A 12,391-nucleotide genomic window follows, 5' to 3' on the forward strand; every position below is an offset into this window, starting at 1 on the left:
GTTGTTTTTCATAGTTTGCATTGTTTTAAAATTTACAAAATATCAAATCGATTTCCCGAATTCCCCATCGCTACAATTTCATAAAGTTTTCAATAAATTTTCAGAATTTTGCATTGCTGCTGAGTTAGGAAATTTGCAATCAATTTTTAGAATTCACATTGCCTCTAAATAGTCAAATTTTGAATAATTTTTCAGAATTCTTATTGTCTTTAAATTAAAAAATTTCAAATTCAATTTTCAAGTTCATATTGTCCACAAATTGTAAAACGTTTACTCAATTTTTGGAATTCACATTGCCTCCAATTTTTCAGAATTCTCATCTTCTTCATAAATATTACAATACTTATTTCATATAATTTTCAAGTTCACATTATCTGCAACTTACAGAACTTTTAATCAATTTTTGGAATTCTCAGCGTCTCTAAATACAAATTTTCATATTATTTTTTTTAGAATTTCCATTGTCTTGAAATTTATAAATTTTCAAACCAATTTTCAGAACTTGCTTTTTATTCTAAATTAAGAATTAAATCTTATAAAATACCAGAGCTGTGGGACCGAAACGATCCCGAAACCGGAACCGATTGAATCCCGATTCAAATCCGATCCCAAAACCAATCCCGAAACCGAAACCGTTATTTTTCTTGATCCCAAAACCGAAAAAATCCCGAAACCGATATAATTTTGAACCCAAAACAATCCCGAAACCGAAACGATTTTGTTTCGGTTTCGCGATTTCAATTTTCGCCTTTTTTCCGCGATTTTATTATGAAAAATGGTCATTTTACATCATTTATTGTAAATCATTCAGATTAAAATAAAAATTACTCGACGAATTCAGCAAAACATGCACTTAAAACGTTAAAATAATCACTCCATAGGATTTTTTACGTCAAAACCTCCCATTTTTTGGACCCCTGCAAGGTCTATTAGTGAATTTGGGCTTAAAATTGGTTGAAATGAAGATCCCGAAACCGAAACCGATTCAACCCGGAACCGAAACAAATTTTTCAATCCCAAAACGAATCCCGAAACTGAAATAAAAATTTGAATAACAAATCCCGAAACGAATTCAAACCCGAAATGAAAAAATTTCAATCCCGAAACCGAAATCCAATCCCGAAATCGTTTCGTTCCCACAGCTCTGTAAAATACCTATGTTAAGAATTCGCATTGTCTATTACACGAAAAAAATATGGGTAATTTTTACAAAAAAATTTAACTAAATACTCACAATTAAGTACCAGATCCCATTCAATAATTTTTACTGTAATTGTATAGTAAAACTTATCATTTTAATAAATTTTGCTATAGGTACCAATAGTAAAAATCATTTTGTTTTAATAATTTTTACTAAATCATGATAATAAAAATTACATGTTTCAATTGTACAAAAATTAGTTTAATTTCTCATTTTGAAGTAATTTTTAAATTATAAGTAAAAAGTTAAAAATTATTCATGTCAAGTACCTACTTATGGTTATAGATAGACAAAAAATTAATGAAATGAATTTTTAGTTAGCAAATGATATCATAATTCATAACTCAGTTTTAGCATTATTTTTGCCCCATTACCATGTACTACATAGTAACTCCAAAGCATTTACCTATTCAATTTTCCTACGAAAAATCCGTCACCTACCTACTTACCTCACGGGGATTCGAACCTGGGTCCCTAAATTTCCTATTCCTACCTACATGCCCTAACCACTCAGCCACCTCATTGCTACGAGGGTTATGGCATTAAAATAATATATTTGTTTGGTAAACGCCCCACCAAACCACGCCCACTTGGAATTTATAGCTAACAGACTGGGGGTGTAACAGGGTACAATGAAACACAGCTGGTGATGGAATAGACTGGGGGTATAGCAGGGTACAATGAGCGGCAGGTGTTCTACAAGTCCCCTTTTCCCTTTTTTAGGATTTAATGCATTAAAATAATGAACTAAAATTGCAATTACTCAGCAATTACCCATCCGAATTGAATGAAAATTAATCTATTCCCTCCGCCTTAATGATTCTCAAATGGTGTCCAATAGGTACAAAAAACGGTTGGATAGCTTAAGAGAACATTCAGTTCCAATAAAATTTCATTTCTCAAAGCGAAACCAATAGTGTGCTACGCACACTAAAAAACCATATGACCCATTCTGAGAGGGGGGGGCCACAAGTTACATTTTTCATTTTCGATTTTATGGTCATTTTGAAAACTAGACATCATACCGAGTCGAATGACTGAATGAGACCAATCCCAGCCTCATACCACATTTTTATCCACCTTTTTTCGCTTCTTGAAGATTTTTTTTGGGGGGAGGGGGGGTGTTTGTAATTGAACTTGCAGGATTGAAAAACGCGTTTAAATAAAATAAATAAGAAAACTGACAATGTGAGAAAAAGTGGTACTTGAAAGTGTGTAGAATAACATGGAATGAGTTAGATTTACGATAAGAACCCGTTTACATCATAAAAACGTAAAAAAATGAAATAAAATGAGAAAAAAATAGTTTTAAAAAATGGAAATATCAACCGCTCAAAACTTTTAAAGCCGTCTGGAGGCGGAACGAAGCACTCTACGGAAAAATGAAGTGGAAGAAAATTGTAGAGAATTAAATTTTCAATCGACATATTGTCGTTAGTTTTTTTTCTAGAAGGCTTAATAGTTTTCAAGATACCTTATTTGCAAAGGAAAGTAAAAATTGAAATTTTGAGCGCTTGATATTTTCCAATTATTCAACTGATGCAAACTTCAAATGCGCTTTTAACACACTTTTCGGCCGAATTACTTGTTGTGGCTTTGTCACAATCATGATAGTTCACATGTTAAAAAACCGAAATCCATTACTGTAATATAACCCACCCCCCCCCCCTCCCACCGGCTTGAGCCTGTAAAAAGTCGATACGTTGAACTTCTTCCATTTTCAGAAATTAATTCATTGAGGTTCCACTTCAGGGATGAACTATATGTAATACGAGTACTTGACGAATAGTTTAGTAGGTATCTAGATAGGTTTTCTTGGGGAAAAAAAGTAGTTGTGCAAAAATGATTTTTTTTTTCAAAAAATATTAAAATCCAGTCAAAATTATCTAAAAACGCTCAAAAATGCATTAAAACACCAACAGTTTTTAATTGAGAAATTTTTTTTAGAATGTCCAAAATTACATATTTCATTGACTAGTTGCACTCCAAATTTTTGTGCCATGTGTAGCATGCTACACACGAAATCGGCTCGTGTGTAGCCGAAGCTACACAGTCAACAGGATAATTGCCACCAATGGGTAGTACCTATCTGGGAAAATAAACAAATTTCGTTATTATGAGATTTTGCCTAACTTTGAAATTGAAGGGGCTATTGCTATTAGGTAGAAACATTTTAAACAAAAAATTTGAGAAAAATGTGTTTTTGACTTTGGGAATGGGTAGTACTTTGAAAAATAAACAAATTTTGTTGTTATGAATTTTTGCCTAACATTAGAATTGAAGGCGTCAGAAAAATTTGTTTTCCTTAATAAGTAAAATATGTACTTTCTTTTAAAATATTTCTGATGCCTTCAATTCTAACGTTAGGCTAAAATTCATAACAACATTTGTTTATTTTTCAAAGTACCTACTAGCTACTACCCATTCCCAAAGTCAAAAACACATTTTTCTCAAATTTTTTGTTTAAAATGTTTCTAGCCCCTTCAATTTTAAAGTTAGGCAAACATTTGTTACGTTTTCTGTGTAGAAAAAAATTCAAGGGTCCACCCGGTGGGTGAAGCCATGTGCTGTAGCTCATTCTACGAGAAATTTTATGTACAATAACAATGAACTTAGGTAATTTTCACTTAGCAATAAATCGTGAAAATGGGTGGAGGGGCTGAGGGGCTCTGGAGAGAGCTAGGTGAGTGTAGCAGAAAATCTGAAGTCATATTCGTGCTCAGCGGTATCGAATCATATGAAAACGACACCAATGTCATCAAAATAACTTTATTTCGAAAATCGTGAAAATGGGGGGAGGGGCTGAGGGGCTCTGGAGAGGGGTAGTTGAGTGTAGCCGAAAATCTGAGGTCATATTCGTGCTCTGCGGTATCGAATCATATGAAAACGACACCAATGTCATAAAAATATCTTTTTTCGAAAATCGTGAATATTGAGGGGGCTGAGGGGCTCTGAAGGGGGCTAGGCGAGTGCAGCAGAAAATCTGAGGTCATATTCGTGCTCTGCGGTATCGAATCATATGAAAACGACACCAATGTCATAAAAATATCTTTTTTCGAAAATCGTGAATATTGAGGGGGCTGAGGGGCTCTGAAGGGGGCTAGGGTATATGATGTTTGGGGGCCAAAAATACATCCAAAAAACGTGTTTCCAAAGTATTGTACCTCGCAATCTTGATTGTTAATAAGCATAAAAAAATGAAAAAAACGCCATTTTGAGGGGTAAATATGAGGGGAGGGGGTTGAAAACTTTTGTGGGGATACCTATCAAGGATATACACACCTTCCAGAAAAATTTTCAAAATCAGTTGAAATGGAGCTGAGAAAAGAAAACTGAGAAAAGTGTTATTGAAATTTTAAAAAAGGGGGTCCGCAAAAAGGGGAGGTGGTATGAGTCTGAAATTTTTCACGGGGTATAGTCCAGGAAAATTAGAGCAAAAAAAGGGGTCATAGGGAAAATTGAGGTAGCAAGCTGAATTTTGGTATACTGGTTCATTTTTGTGTGCTGAACACGAATCCGATGAGTCCCCGCGCGTCCCTGGTGAGCGTTCTCCCCTATTGTGGATCTAAGCCCCCCAAAATCAGTTTTTTGCGATTTTCTTTTCTCCGCCGCATTGCATTTTAGCGAAAATATGTGAATAGGTAAAATAATCTACGTCAAATTCCCGATTTAGTGATATATCAACTTTCCTTCTACCCCCAAGGGGGGTGGAGCTAGGACCGTTCAAATGAGAGGGGGTTTCTAAAATGCTATTGACACTGGGGAGGGATGAAATTTCCCCGACAGCGTTCGGGTTGATACTAGCATGGAAGGTGGGTACCACCGAGAACTTCCACTTGAAAAATTTCAGATCCCCACCCCTTCCCCTTTTTGGGGGACCCCCCCCCCCCTTTTCTGAAGTTTCAATAACACTTTTCTCAGCTCCATTTCAACCGATTTTGAAAATTTTTCTGGAAGTTATGTATAACCTTAGTAGGTATCCCAAAAAAAATTTTTAACCCCCTCCCCCCATATTTACCCCTCAAAATGATGTTTTTTTCATTTTTTATGCCTATTAACAGTCAAGATTACGAGGTACAATTTTGGAAACACGTTTTTGGATGTATTTTCGGCCCCCAAACATCATATACTTTTTTTTTAAAATTTTTGCTTTGGTGCGCCGTGGTGAAAAATTGGAAGAATGTGTTTTGGGGGGTAGGGGGTGAAATGGGAATTTTGAGAAAAATAACTACATATTAATGAGTAGGGTATCGTTTTCATATGATTCAATACCGCTGAGCGCGAATATGACTTCAGATTTTCTGCTATAATCGCCTAGCCCTCTCCACAGCCCCCCCTGTCCCCCTAATTTTTAATATTTTTGAAACAGAGTTATTTTGATGATGTTGGTGTCGTTTTCATATGATTCGATACCGCCGAGCACGAATATTGTAGAGGGTATTCGAGGACCCCAATTACTCGCCATAGCAGGGAACTTTATGCCCTCAGTCGGAGGCAGCACTGCTTAGCAGCGCGCCCTGGACGGATAGTTCCACCAGAGCTGACGACGACTGACACGGACGGCTAGGTCCGCCTCGCAGTTTTCTGATGGTCGCTTTAGGCAGAAGTTATAAGTTCATCGTTGTTCTTGTACAAAGTTGTAATCGAGTATTGTGCAATAAACCTCTGAAAGGAATATTGTGTTCACTTGTTTACTGTTAGTTAGTGGTGAATCCTTGTCTAAGTGTATACTAGGTAAGTTGGACGTGAGCTTACTCCAACCCATTTGTGGAAGAGTAAGCATAAGTCAGTGTTTACCACTACAATATGGCTTCAGATTTTCTGCTACCCTCGCCTACCCCTCTCCAGTGATGAGTTGATTTGGGGTTCACCTCCTCCCCCTCCCCCTTCATAAAATCATTATTTCCATTAGGTACACGAGTGAAAAAAAGGCGATCGTATGTGTTAGGAAATAAATTTGTATTATGACTATTACAGATTAACACACTCGACCATTATCCTCCCCCTTTGGTGGATCCCTGCCCCCTGAATGATTTTTTAGTCATATCTCATTCAGTTTTATTGCTATGGGACAATTACATAAGTTCATCGTCATTGTATATAAAATTTCTCGTAGAATGAGCTACAGCACATGGCTCCCCTTCGGGGGGTGGACCCTTGAATTTTTTCTATGCAGAAATCGTAACAAATCTGTATGTGTATAGATACTGTGTAGGTATGAGGAGCATATACTCATACATACTCAAGTTACAGTTATCATGAATAATTATTATGCCACATATGCTCAGCATACCTATACAGTCAAGTACACATACAGATTTGTTACGTTTTCAGCGTGGAAAAAAATCAAGGGTCCACCCCCCTCAAGGGGGAGCCATGTGCTGTAGCTTATTCTACGAGAAATTTTATGTACAATAACAATGAACTTATGTAATTTTCCCATAGCAATGAAACCAACATCATCAAAATAACTTTTATTTCGAAAATCGTGAAAATTGAGGGAGGCTGAGGGGCTCTGCAGAGGGGTAGGTGAGTGTAGCAGAAAATCTGAGGTCATATTCGTGCTCAGCGGTATCGAATCATATGAAAACGACACCAATGTCATCAAAATAACTATATTTCAAAAATCGTGAAAATTGAGGGGGGCTGAGGGGCTCTGGAGAGGGGTAGGTGAGTGTAGCAGAAAATCTGAAGTTATATTCGTGCTCAGCGGTATCGAATCATATGAAAACGATACCCTTCTCATTAATAGTTATTTTTCTCAAAATTCCCATTTCACCCCCTACCCCCCAAAACACATTCTTCCAATTTTTCACCACGGCGCACCAATGCAAAAATTTTTTTAAAAAAAGTATATGATGTTTGGGGGCCGAAAATACATCCAAAAACGTGTTTCCAAAATTGTACCTCGTAATCTTGACTGTTAATAGGCATAAAAAATGAAAAAAACGTCATTTTGAGGGGTAAATATGGGGGGAGGGGGTTAAAAATTTTTTGGGGATACCTACTAAGGTTATACATAACTTCCAGAAAAATTTTCAAAATCGGTTGAAATGGAGCTGAGAAAAGTGTTATTGAAATTTCAGAAAAGGGGAGGTCCCCCAAAAAGGGGAAGGGGTGGGGATCTGAAATTTTTCAAGTGGAAGTTTCTCGATGGTACCCACCTTCCATGCTAGTATCAACCCGAACGCTGTCGGGGGAAATTTCACCCCTCCCCAGCGTCAACAGCATTTTAGAAACCCCCTCTCATTTGAACGGTCCTAGCTCCACCCCCCCTTGGGGGCAGGGATCGCGGAGGGGGGGTCTAGTGCCTCCACCTCCAGCTCCGGCTCCCAAAATTTTTAAAAAAATACCTCCGGCTCCGGCTCCAGCTCTGGAGATTTTTCATGAGTACCTCCACCTCCACCTCCGGCTCCACTTGAAAAATTTCAAGTACCTCTTGCTCCGGCTCCGGCTCCCGGAGCAAGGCCCAAAAAAGGGTATCCTCCGGGGGGCTCCTGCCCTCCAGCTCCGCCTCCGGAGGTCAAGGAGGGGGGGTTTTGAGCCTTCCCCTCCGGCTATTTGAAAAAAAATACCTCCGTCTCCAGCTCCGGCTCCGGTTTTTTTTGTAAGTGCCTCCGCCTCCACCTCCGGCTCCAATAAAAAAATTTCAAGTACCTCTTGCTCCGGCTCCTGCTCCCGGAGCAAGGCAAAAACAGGGTACCCTCCGGGGGCCTCCGGGCCTTCACCTCCGCTCCGCTCCGCGATCCCTGCTTGGGGGTAGAAGGAAAGTTGATATATCACTAAATCGGGAATTTGACGTAGATTATTTTACCTATTCACATATTTTCGCTAAAATGCAATGCGGCGGAGAAAAGAAAATCGCAAAAAACTGATTTTGGGGGGCTTAGATCCACAATAGGGGAGAACGCTCACCAGGGACGCGCGGGGACTCATCGGATTCGTGTTCAGCACACAAAAATGAACCAGTATACCAAAATTCAGCTTGCTACCTCAATTTTCCCTATGGAATGTTATTTTTCCTGGACTAGTAGTTTCTCGAATCGATGGTATACCCACTTTCAATGCTGATATCAACCCGAACGCTCTCGGTGCCCATTTCACTCCTCCTATGCGCCGATAGCCCTTTTGTGTTTTTTAGAAAACCCCTCACATCACATTTGAATGGTTCCTGCTCCACCCCCCTTGGTCAGCACAAAAAAATGGACCAGTATACCAAAATTCAGCTTTCTAGTTTCTACTAGTTTCTACCTCACTTTTCCCAATATTGGAATGCTATTTTTCCTGCACCATATGGAAAAATTGGTAATAGAAGTATTCATAAAAAAATCGTCAATTTTTTGAGAAATGATGAAAATTTAACGTCAATCGATAGGGAATTTCATTGTCTTCAATTTGAAACTACGTAAAAGTTCACCTAAACCCGCGAACAGTCAAAAAAATTTAATTTTTGCATTAAAATTGTATGCCTACGTGTTGGTTCGATCCAGAATGGCGTATGCGAATGTTTACATCCGTTGGTTCGATCCAAAATGGCGTATGCGTATACTTCCCCTATATAGCACTTCTAGTGACTAGTGATAAGGAACCTGTTTACAGTGATAAAAAAATTTGATTAAACACTTTTAGCAACTTGTTACTTTTGAGTTTGGTTATTCTATTCTAAAAATAATATTAAATAATATACTCCGCTACTGGCTTTGTCGTTATTTTTGTGCTTTTTTCAATTAAAAGTGAATACTTGATTTCCCTCCTGAAATGGATGGAGATGGTATCATCCACTCCAACTCAGATAAGGTGAATGAAAACGTCTAAAGACGGCATTTTTAGGGTATTTTGGTGTACCTTTGATTTAATGTTGTGTGTTTTTCTAGGCAGTAGATTGCTTCGATGAGATGGAGCTCAAGCAAGAATTGCTTCGAGGTATCCACACGTATGTTTTCGAAAAACCTTTTGCCATTCAACAGCGAGCGATTATTCCATGTGTAAAAGGACACGACGTAATAGCTCAATCTCAGCCAGGTATCATTGATCAGAATAATATACTTATGTAGTACGATGATCTAAGTTTGTTCACATTTTCTAACCTCAAATTCTTCTCTTATAGGAACTGGAAAAACGGCTACGTGTTTGATTTCAATTTTGCAACGAATTGATCCATCCTCGAACGAATGCCAAGCTTTAATCTTGGCACATCATCGGGAACTTGCGCTGCGAGTGAGTATCCTAACTCAATGATCAAAATTATTCACGAGTTGAATTTGTACGAATTTAACGTGATATCTTCATAATTTCATCATAGACCCAGAAGGAGGTTTTAGCTTTGGGCAATTTCTTGGAAAATTTAAAATGTCATGCTTGTATTGGCGGTACTAATATTCGCGAAGATATGCGTTGTCTCGAAGAAGGCGCTCAAGTAGTCGTAGGAACTCCTGGACGTGTCCATGATATGATTTTTCGTAAATCTTTGAGTGAGTACCAGACTGTCATCTCATTTATTCATCTGTGCCTCCTGATTGACCGATCCTAACTAACGTTTACGTTTCATTTTCTCCAGAAATTGATCACATTAAAGTATTCGTAGTGGACGATGCTGACGAGATGTTTGCTGACGGATTTAACGAACAAGTTCACAAAGTGTTCCAACGCTTACCTCAGGACGTACGAGTACAATTTATTTTTTTTGCCACTAATTTGCCACAAGTTGTACTAAAAGTCAGCGAACAATTTATGCGCAATCCCGTACAAGTTCTAGTAAATAAAGAAGAATTAAATCTGGACGAAAGTAAATCGATCACTTCTGTATTCTGCCTCAATCACTAATACGTATTCCTTTTCTACGTAGGTACCTAACCTATGCATTTTAATATGTATTTTTTAGGTGTTAAACAATTCTACCTGTTCGTCGAGAAAAATGAAGGGAAGCTAGATGCATTGTGTGATTTATACGATACCTTGAGTATCACCCAGGCTGTAATATTTTGTAATAATAGACGTAACGTAGATTTGCTCGCGGATACGATGACAAAGAAAGACTATAACGTATTGTCTATGGTTAGTATGTACAGCTTTTATTATGATATCTATATCTAGTCTTTATTTGATGATGCTGATGAATTTGGCTCCTTCAATTACGTGCAATCAATGTCAAAAGTATAGTTTCCTTTGAGAAAAACTTCTGTTTCACAACGAAGACTAAATTCATCATGATTTTGAAAACCAACATGTTGTTTGTAGGATCGAAATGAAAAATTAACCTTTTTTTTTAATAAAATCACCTTACAAAATATTTTTTTTTTGTCCGAAATCTTCATCATCTAAGACTCCATTGTCTAAGAGATTGTGAAGTTCTCATTCTTGATAATAACAGCTTTGTGCTAGAAAAAATATACCTAAGTATCATTATTTCAGTGAAGGAAACAAATCGCTGACATTAAATTTCAAAATGCATTGTTCATTTCTTCTCAATACAATGCAAATGCATTTATGTATTGCTCTTTGGACTCCTTCAATAGCCTGTTTATACGTTTCTGTTGTGTGCTTTTTCTCGTATCGATAACTAATAGCTGACGTTTATGTTTTGTGCAGCATGGCCATATGAATCAAAAAGAAAAAGAAGAACGCATGAAGAATTTAAGAACCGGATCATCCAGTGTTCTAATCTGTACAGATTCGTTCGCTAGAGTAATGGATGTGCAACAATTTTCGTTGGTTATCAACTACGATCTTCCCCCAAAGCACGAAAATTATATCCGCAGGTGAGAGGGTTGATCTATTTAGAAAATGATGATGATCTTGGAAAGTAGGTAATTCTAATATCAAAATATCATTTATGTACACTTTTTTTTGTTGATTTTGTGTACAGAATCGTACGTGGTGGTCGTTTTGGTCGTAAAAGTGTCGTAATCAACTTCGTTACAACCGAAGATAAACGTAAGTTGAGTGATATTGAACAGTTCTACAATACTCGTATTACGGAGATGCCGAAAACTGTCGCCGATCTACTATTACATTACCTCGTAAAATTTTAGCTGATGACAACCTATATTTTTTCATGATTTTTCGATTAAGATAACGTAATACACATAAGTTGTAAATCATCCAAAAACAGAGTCAAAGACCAACCTTCTGCAATTCACCGTGCATTTTTACAGATCGTAATTTCAATTTGACCATTTCTCACAATTTTATGTTTAACTTTTTTCATAAAATACGAACATTACCAAGATCCCTACTTTATTGGCTCTAGTCACTTTATTACATATTTTTTTAGTGGCTCTTACTGTAATTTTCTCTTCGAATAGGTAATATAGTACAATTGAGGAGCTGCAAATCAAAACGCCGTAAGTCCATTTTTATGAAAAATGAGATAAGAATGTTTTCCTATGTGAAATTCAACGGGGAATCGATTGGAACCATCGTCGTAAATCTATCTGCCTTGCTTCACCTCGAAAATCCGAGTTAAAGTTGAGATTTGCATCAAAACGCTGTAAAAACCAGCAGTTTTGCTTCAAAACGCAGTAACTACACTAATGGTCCGGCATATGACAATAGGAGTAATTGCACCCCCCCCCCCCCTCGCCGATCCCCCGGGCTAACTTTTTTCTTAAAGGGGACATCCTAAGGAACATTTTAAAGCAAACTTGCCAAAAAAAAAAAAGTTGGCTTTACTTACAAAATGGCGGTCATTTTGATTGACAGGTCAGCCGAAATCGCAGATTTCGCGTTTTAACATAGGACTTGCACGAACTTTTTCAAACTTTACAAAGGTAGATCGAAAGATCAGGCAAAAATTTATCACCTGTCAAAATTTCAAGTGCTAAAGTGCATTTTTCGATTTTTGGTGAATTTTTGAAAATCGAATTTAGGCCAAAAATGGGGGAAAAAATTAAAATCTTACCAAATTGACCGAGAAAGCTGAAATTTGGGATATACCCTATTTTCGACATGCCAAATCGATTGGAAACGGTTTCAACCCGTTTTGAGCAGTTCTGGAGCCTCCAGCAGATTTTTGAAACTCGAAATTCCTACAAAATTCCATCAAATTGGAGTTGTAAAGCTAAAATGTATTCTAAAAACTAATTTCAATACGCTACGAAGTACTGGAGGTAAATTTCAAGTCGTATTGGATCCTCCAGCGACTTTTTGAAAATTCCTGAAGCCTCCAGCAGATTTTTGAAACTTTAAATT

At 37.4% G+C, this 12,391-nt stretch overlaps 1 protein-coding gene across 1 annotated transcript; it reads left to right on the forward strand.

The window, feature by feature from the left end:
- The first annotated feature begins 8,717 nt into the window (after positions 1-8,717).
- LOC135848183 (uncharacterized) lies at positions 8,718-11,478 on the forward strand. The gene is made up of 8 exons (XM_065368004.1): positions 8,718-8,998; positions 9,076-9,223; positions 9,309-9,418; positions 9,504-9,672; positions 9,759-9,986; positions 10,083-10,255; positions 10,790-10,959; positions 11,067-11,478. Exons 1-8 carry the CDS (start codon positions 8,960-8,962, stop codon positions 11,230-11,232), a joined length of 1,203 nt encoding a protein of 400 aa, XP_065224076.1. The 5' UTR covers positions 8,718-8,959; the 3' UTR covers positions 11,233-11,478.
- Positions 11,479-12,391: the final 913 nt, after the last annotated feature.

This window comes from Planococcus citri, chromosome 1, assembly GCF_950023065.1.
Source record: "Planococcus citri chromosome 1, ihPlaCitr1.1, whole genome shotgun sequence".
NCBI lineage: Eukaryota > Metazoa > Arthropoda > Insecta > Hemiptera > Pseudococcidae > Planococcus > Planococcus citri.

What these genes read in the sequence shown, in the direction of transcription:
- LOC135848183 (XM_065368004.1), top strand. Translation starts at nt 8,960, where the DNA reads ATGGATGGAGATGGTATCATCCACTCCAACTCAGATAAG. An exon ending in AGAATTAAATCTGGACGAAA is followed by an intron (nt 9,987 to 10,082) that starts GTAAATCGATCA and finishes TGTATTTTTTAG; the next exon opens with GTGTTAAACAATTCTACCTG. An exon ending in CACGAAAATTATATCCGCAG is followed by an intron (nt 10,960 to 11,066) that starts GTGAGAGGGTTG and finishes TTTTGTGTACAG; the next exon opens with AATCGTACGTGGTGGTCGTT.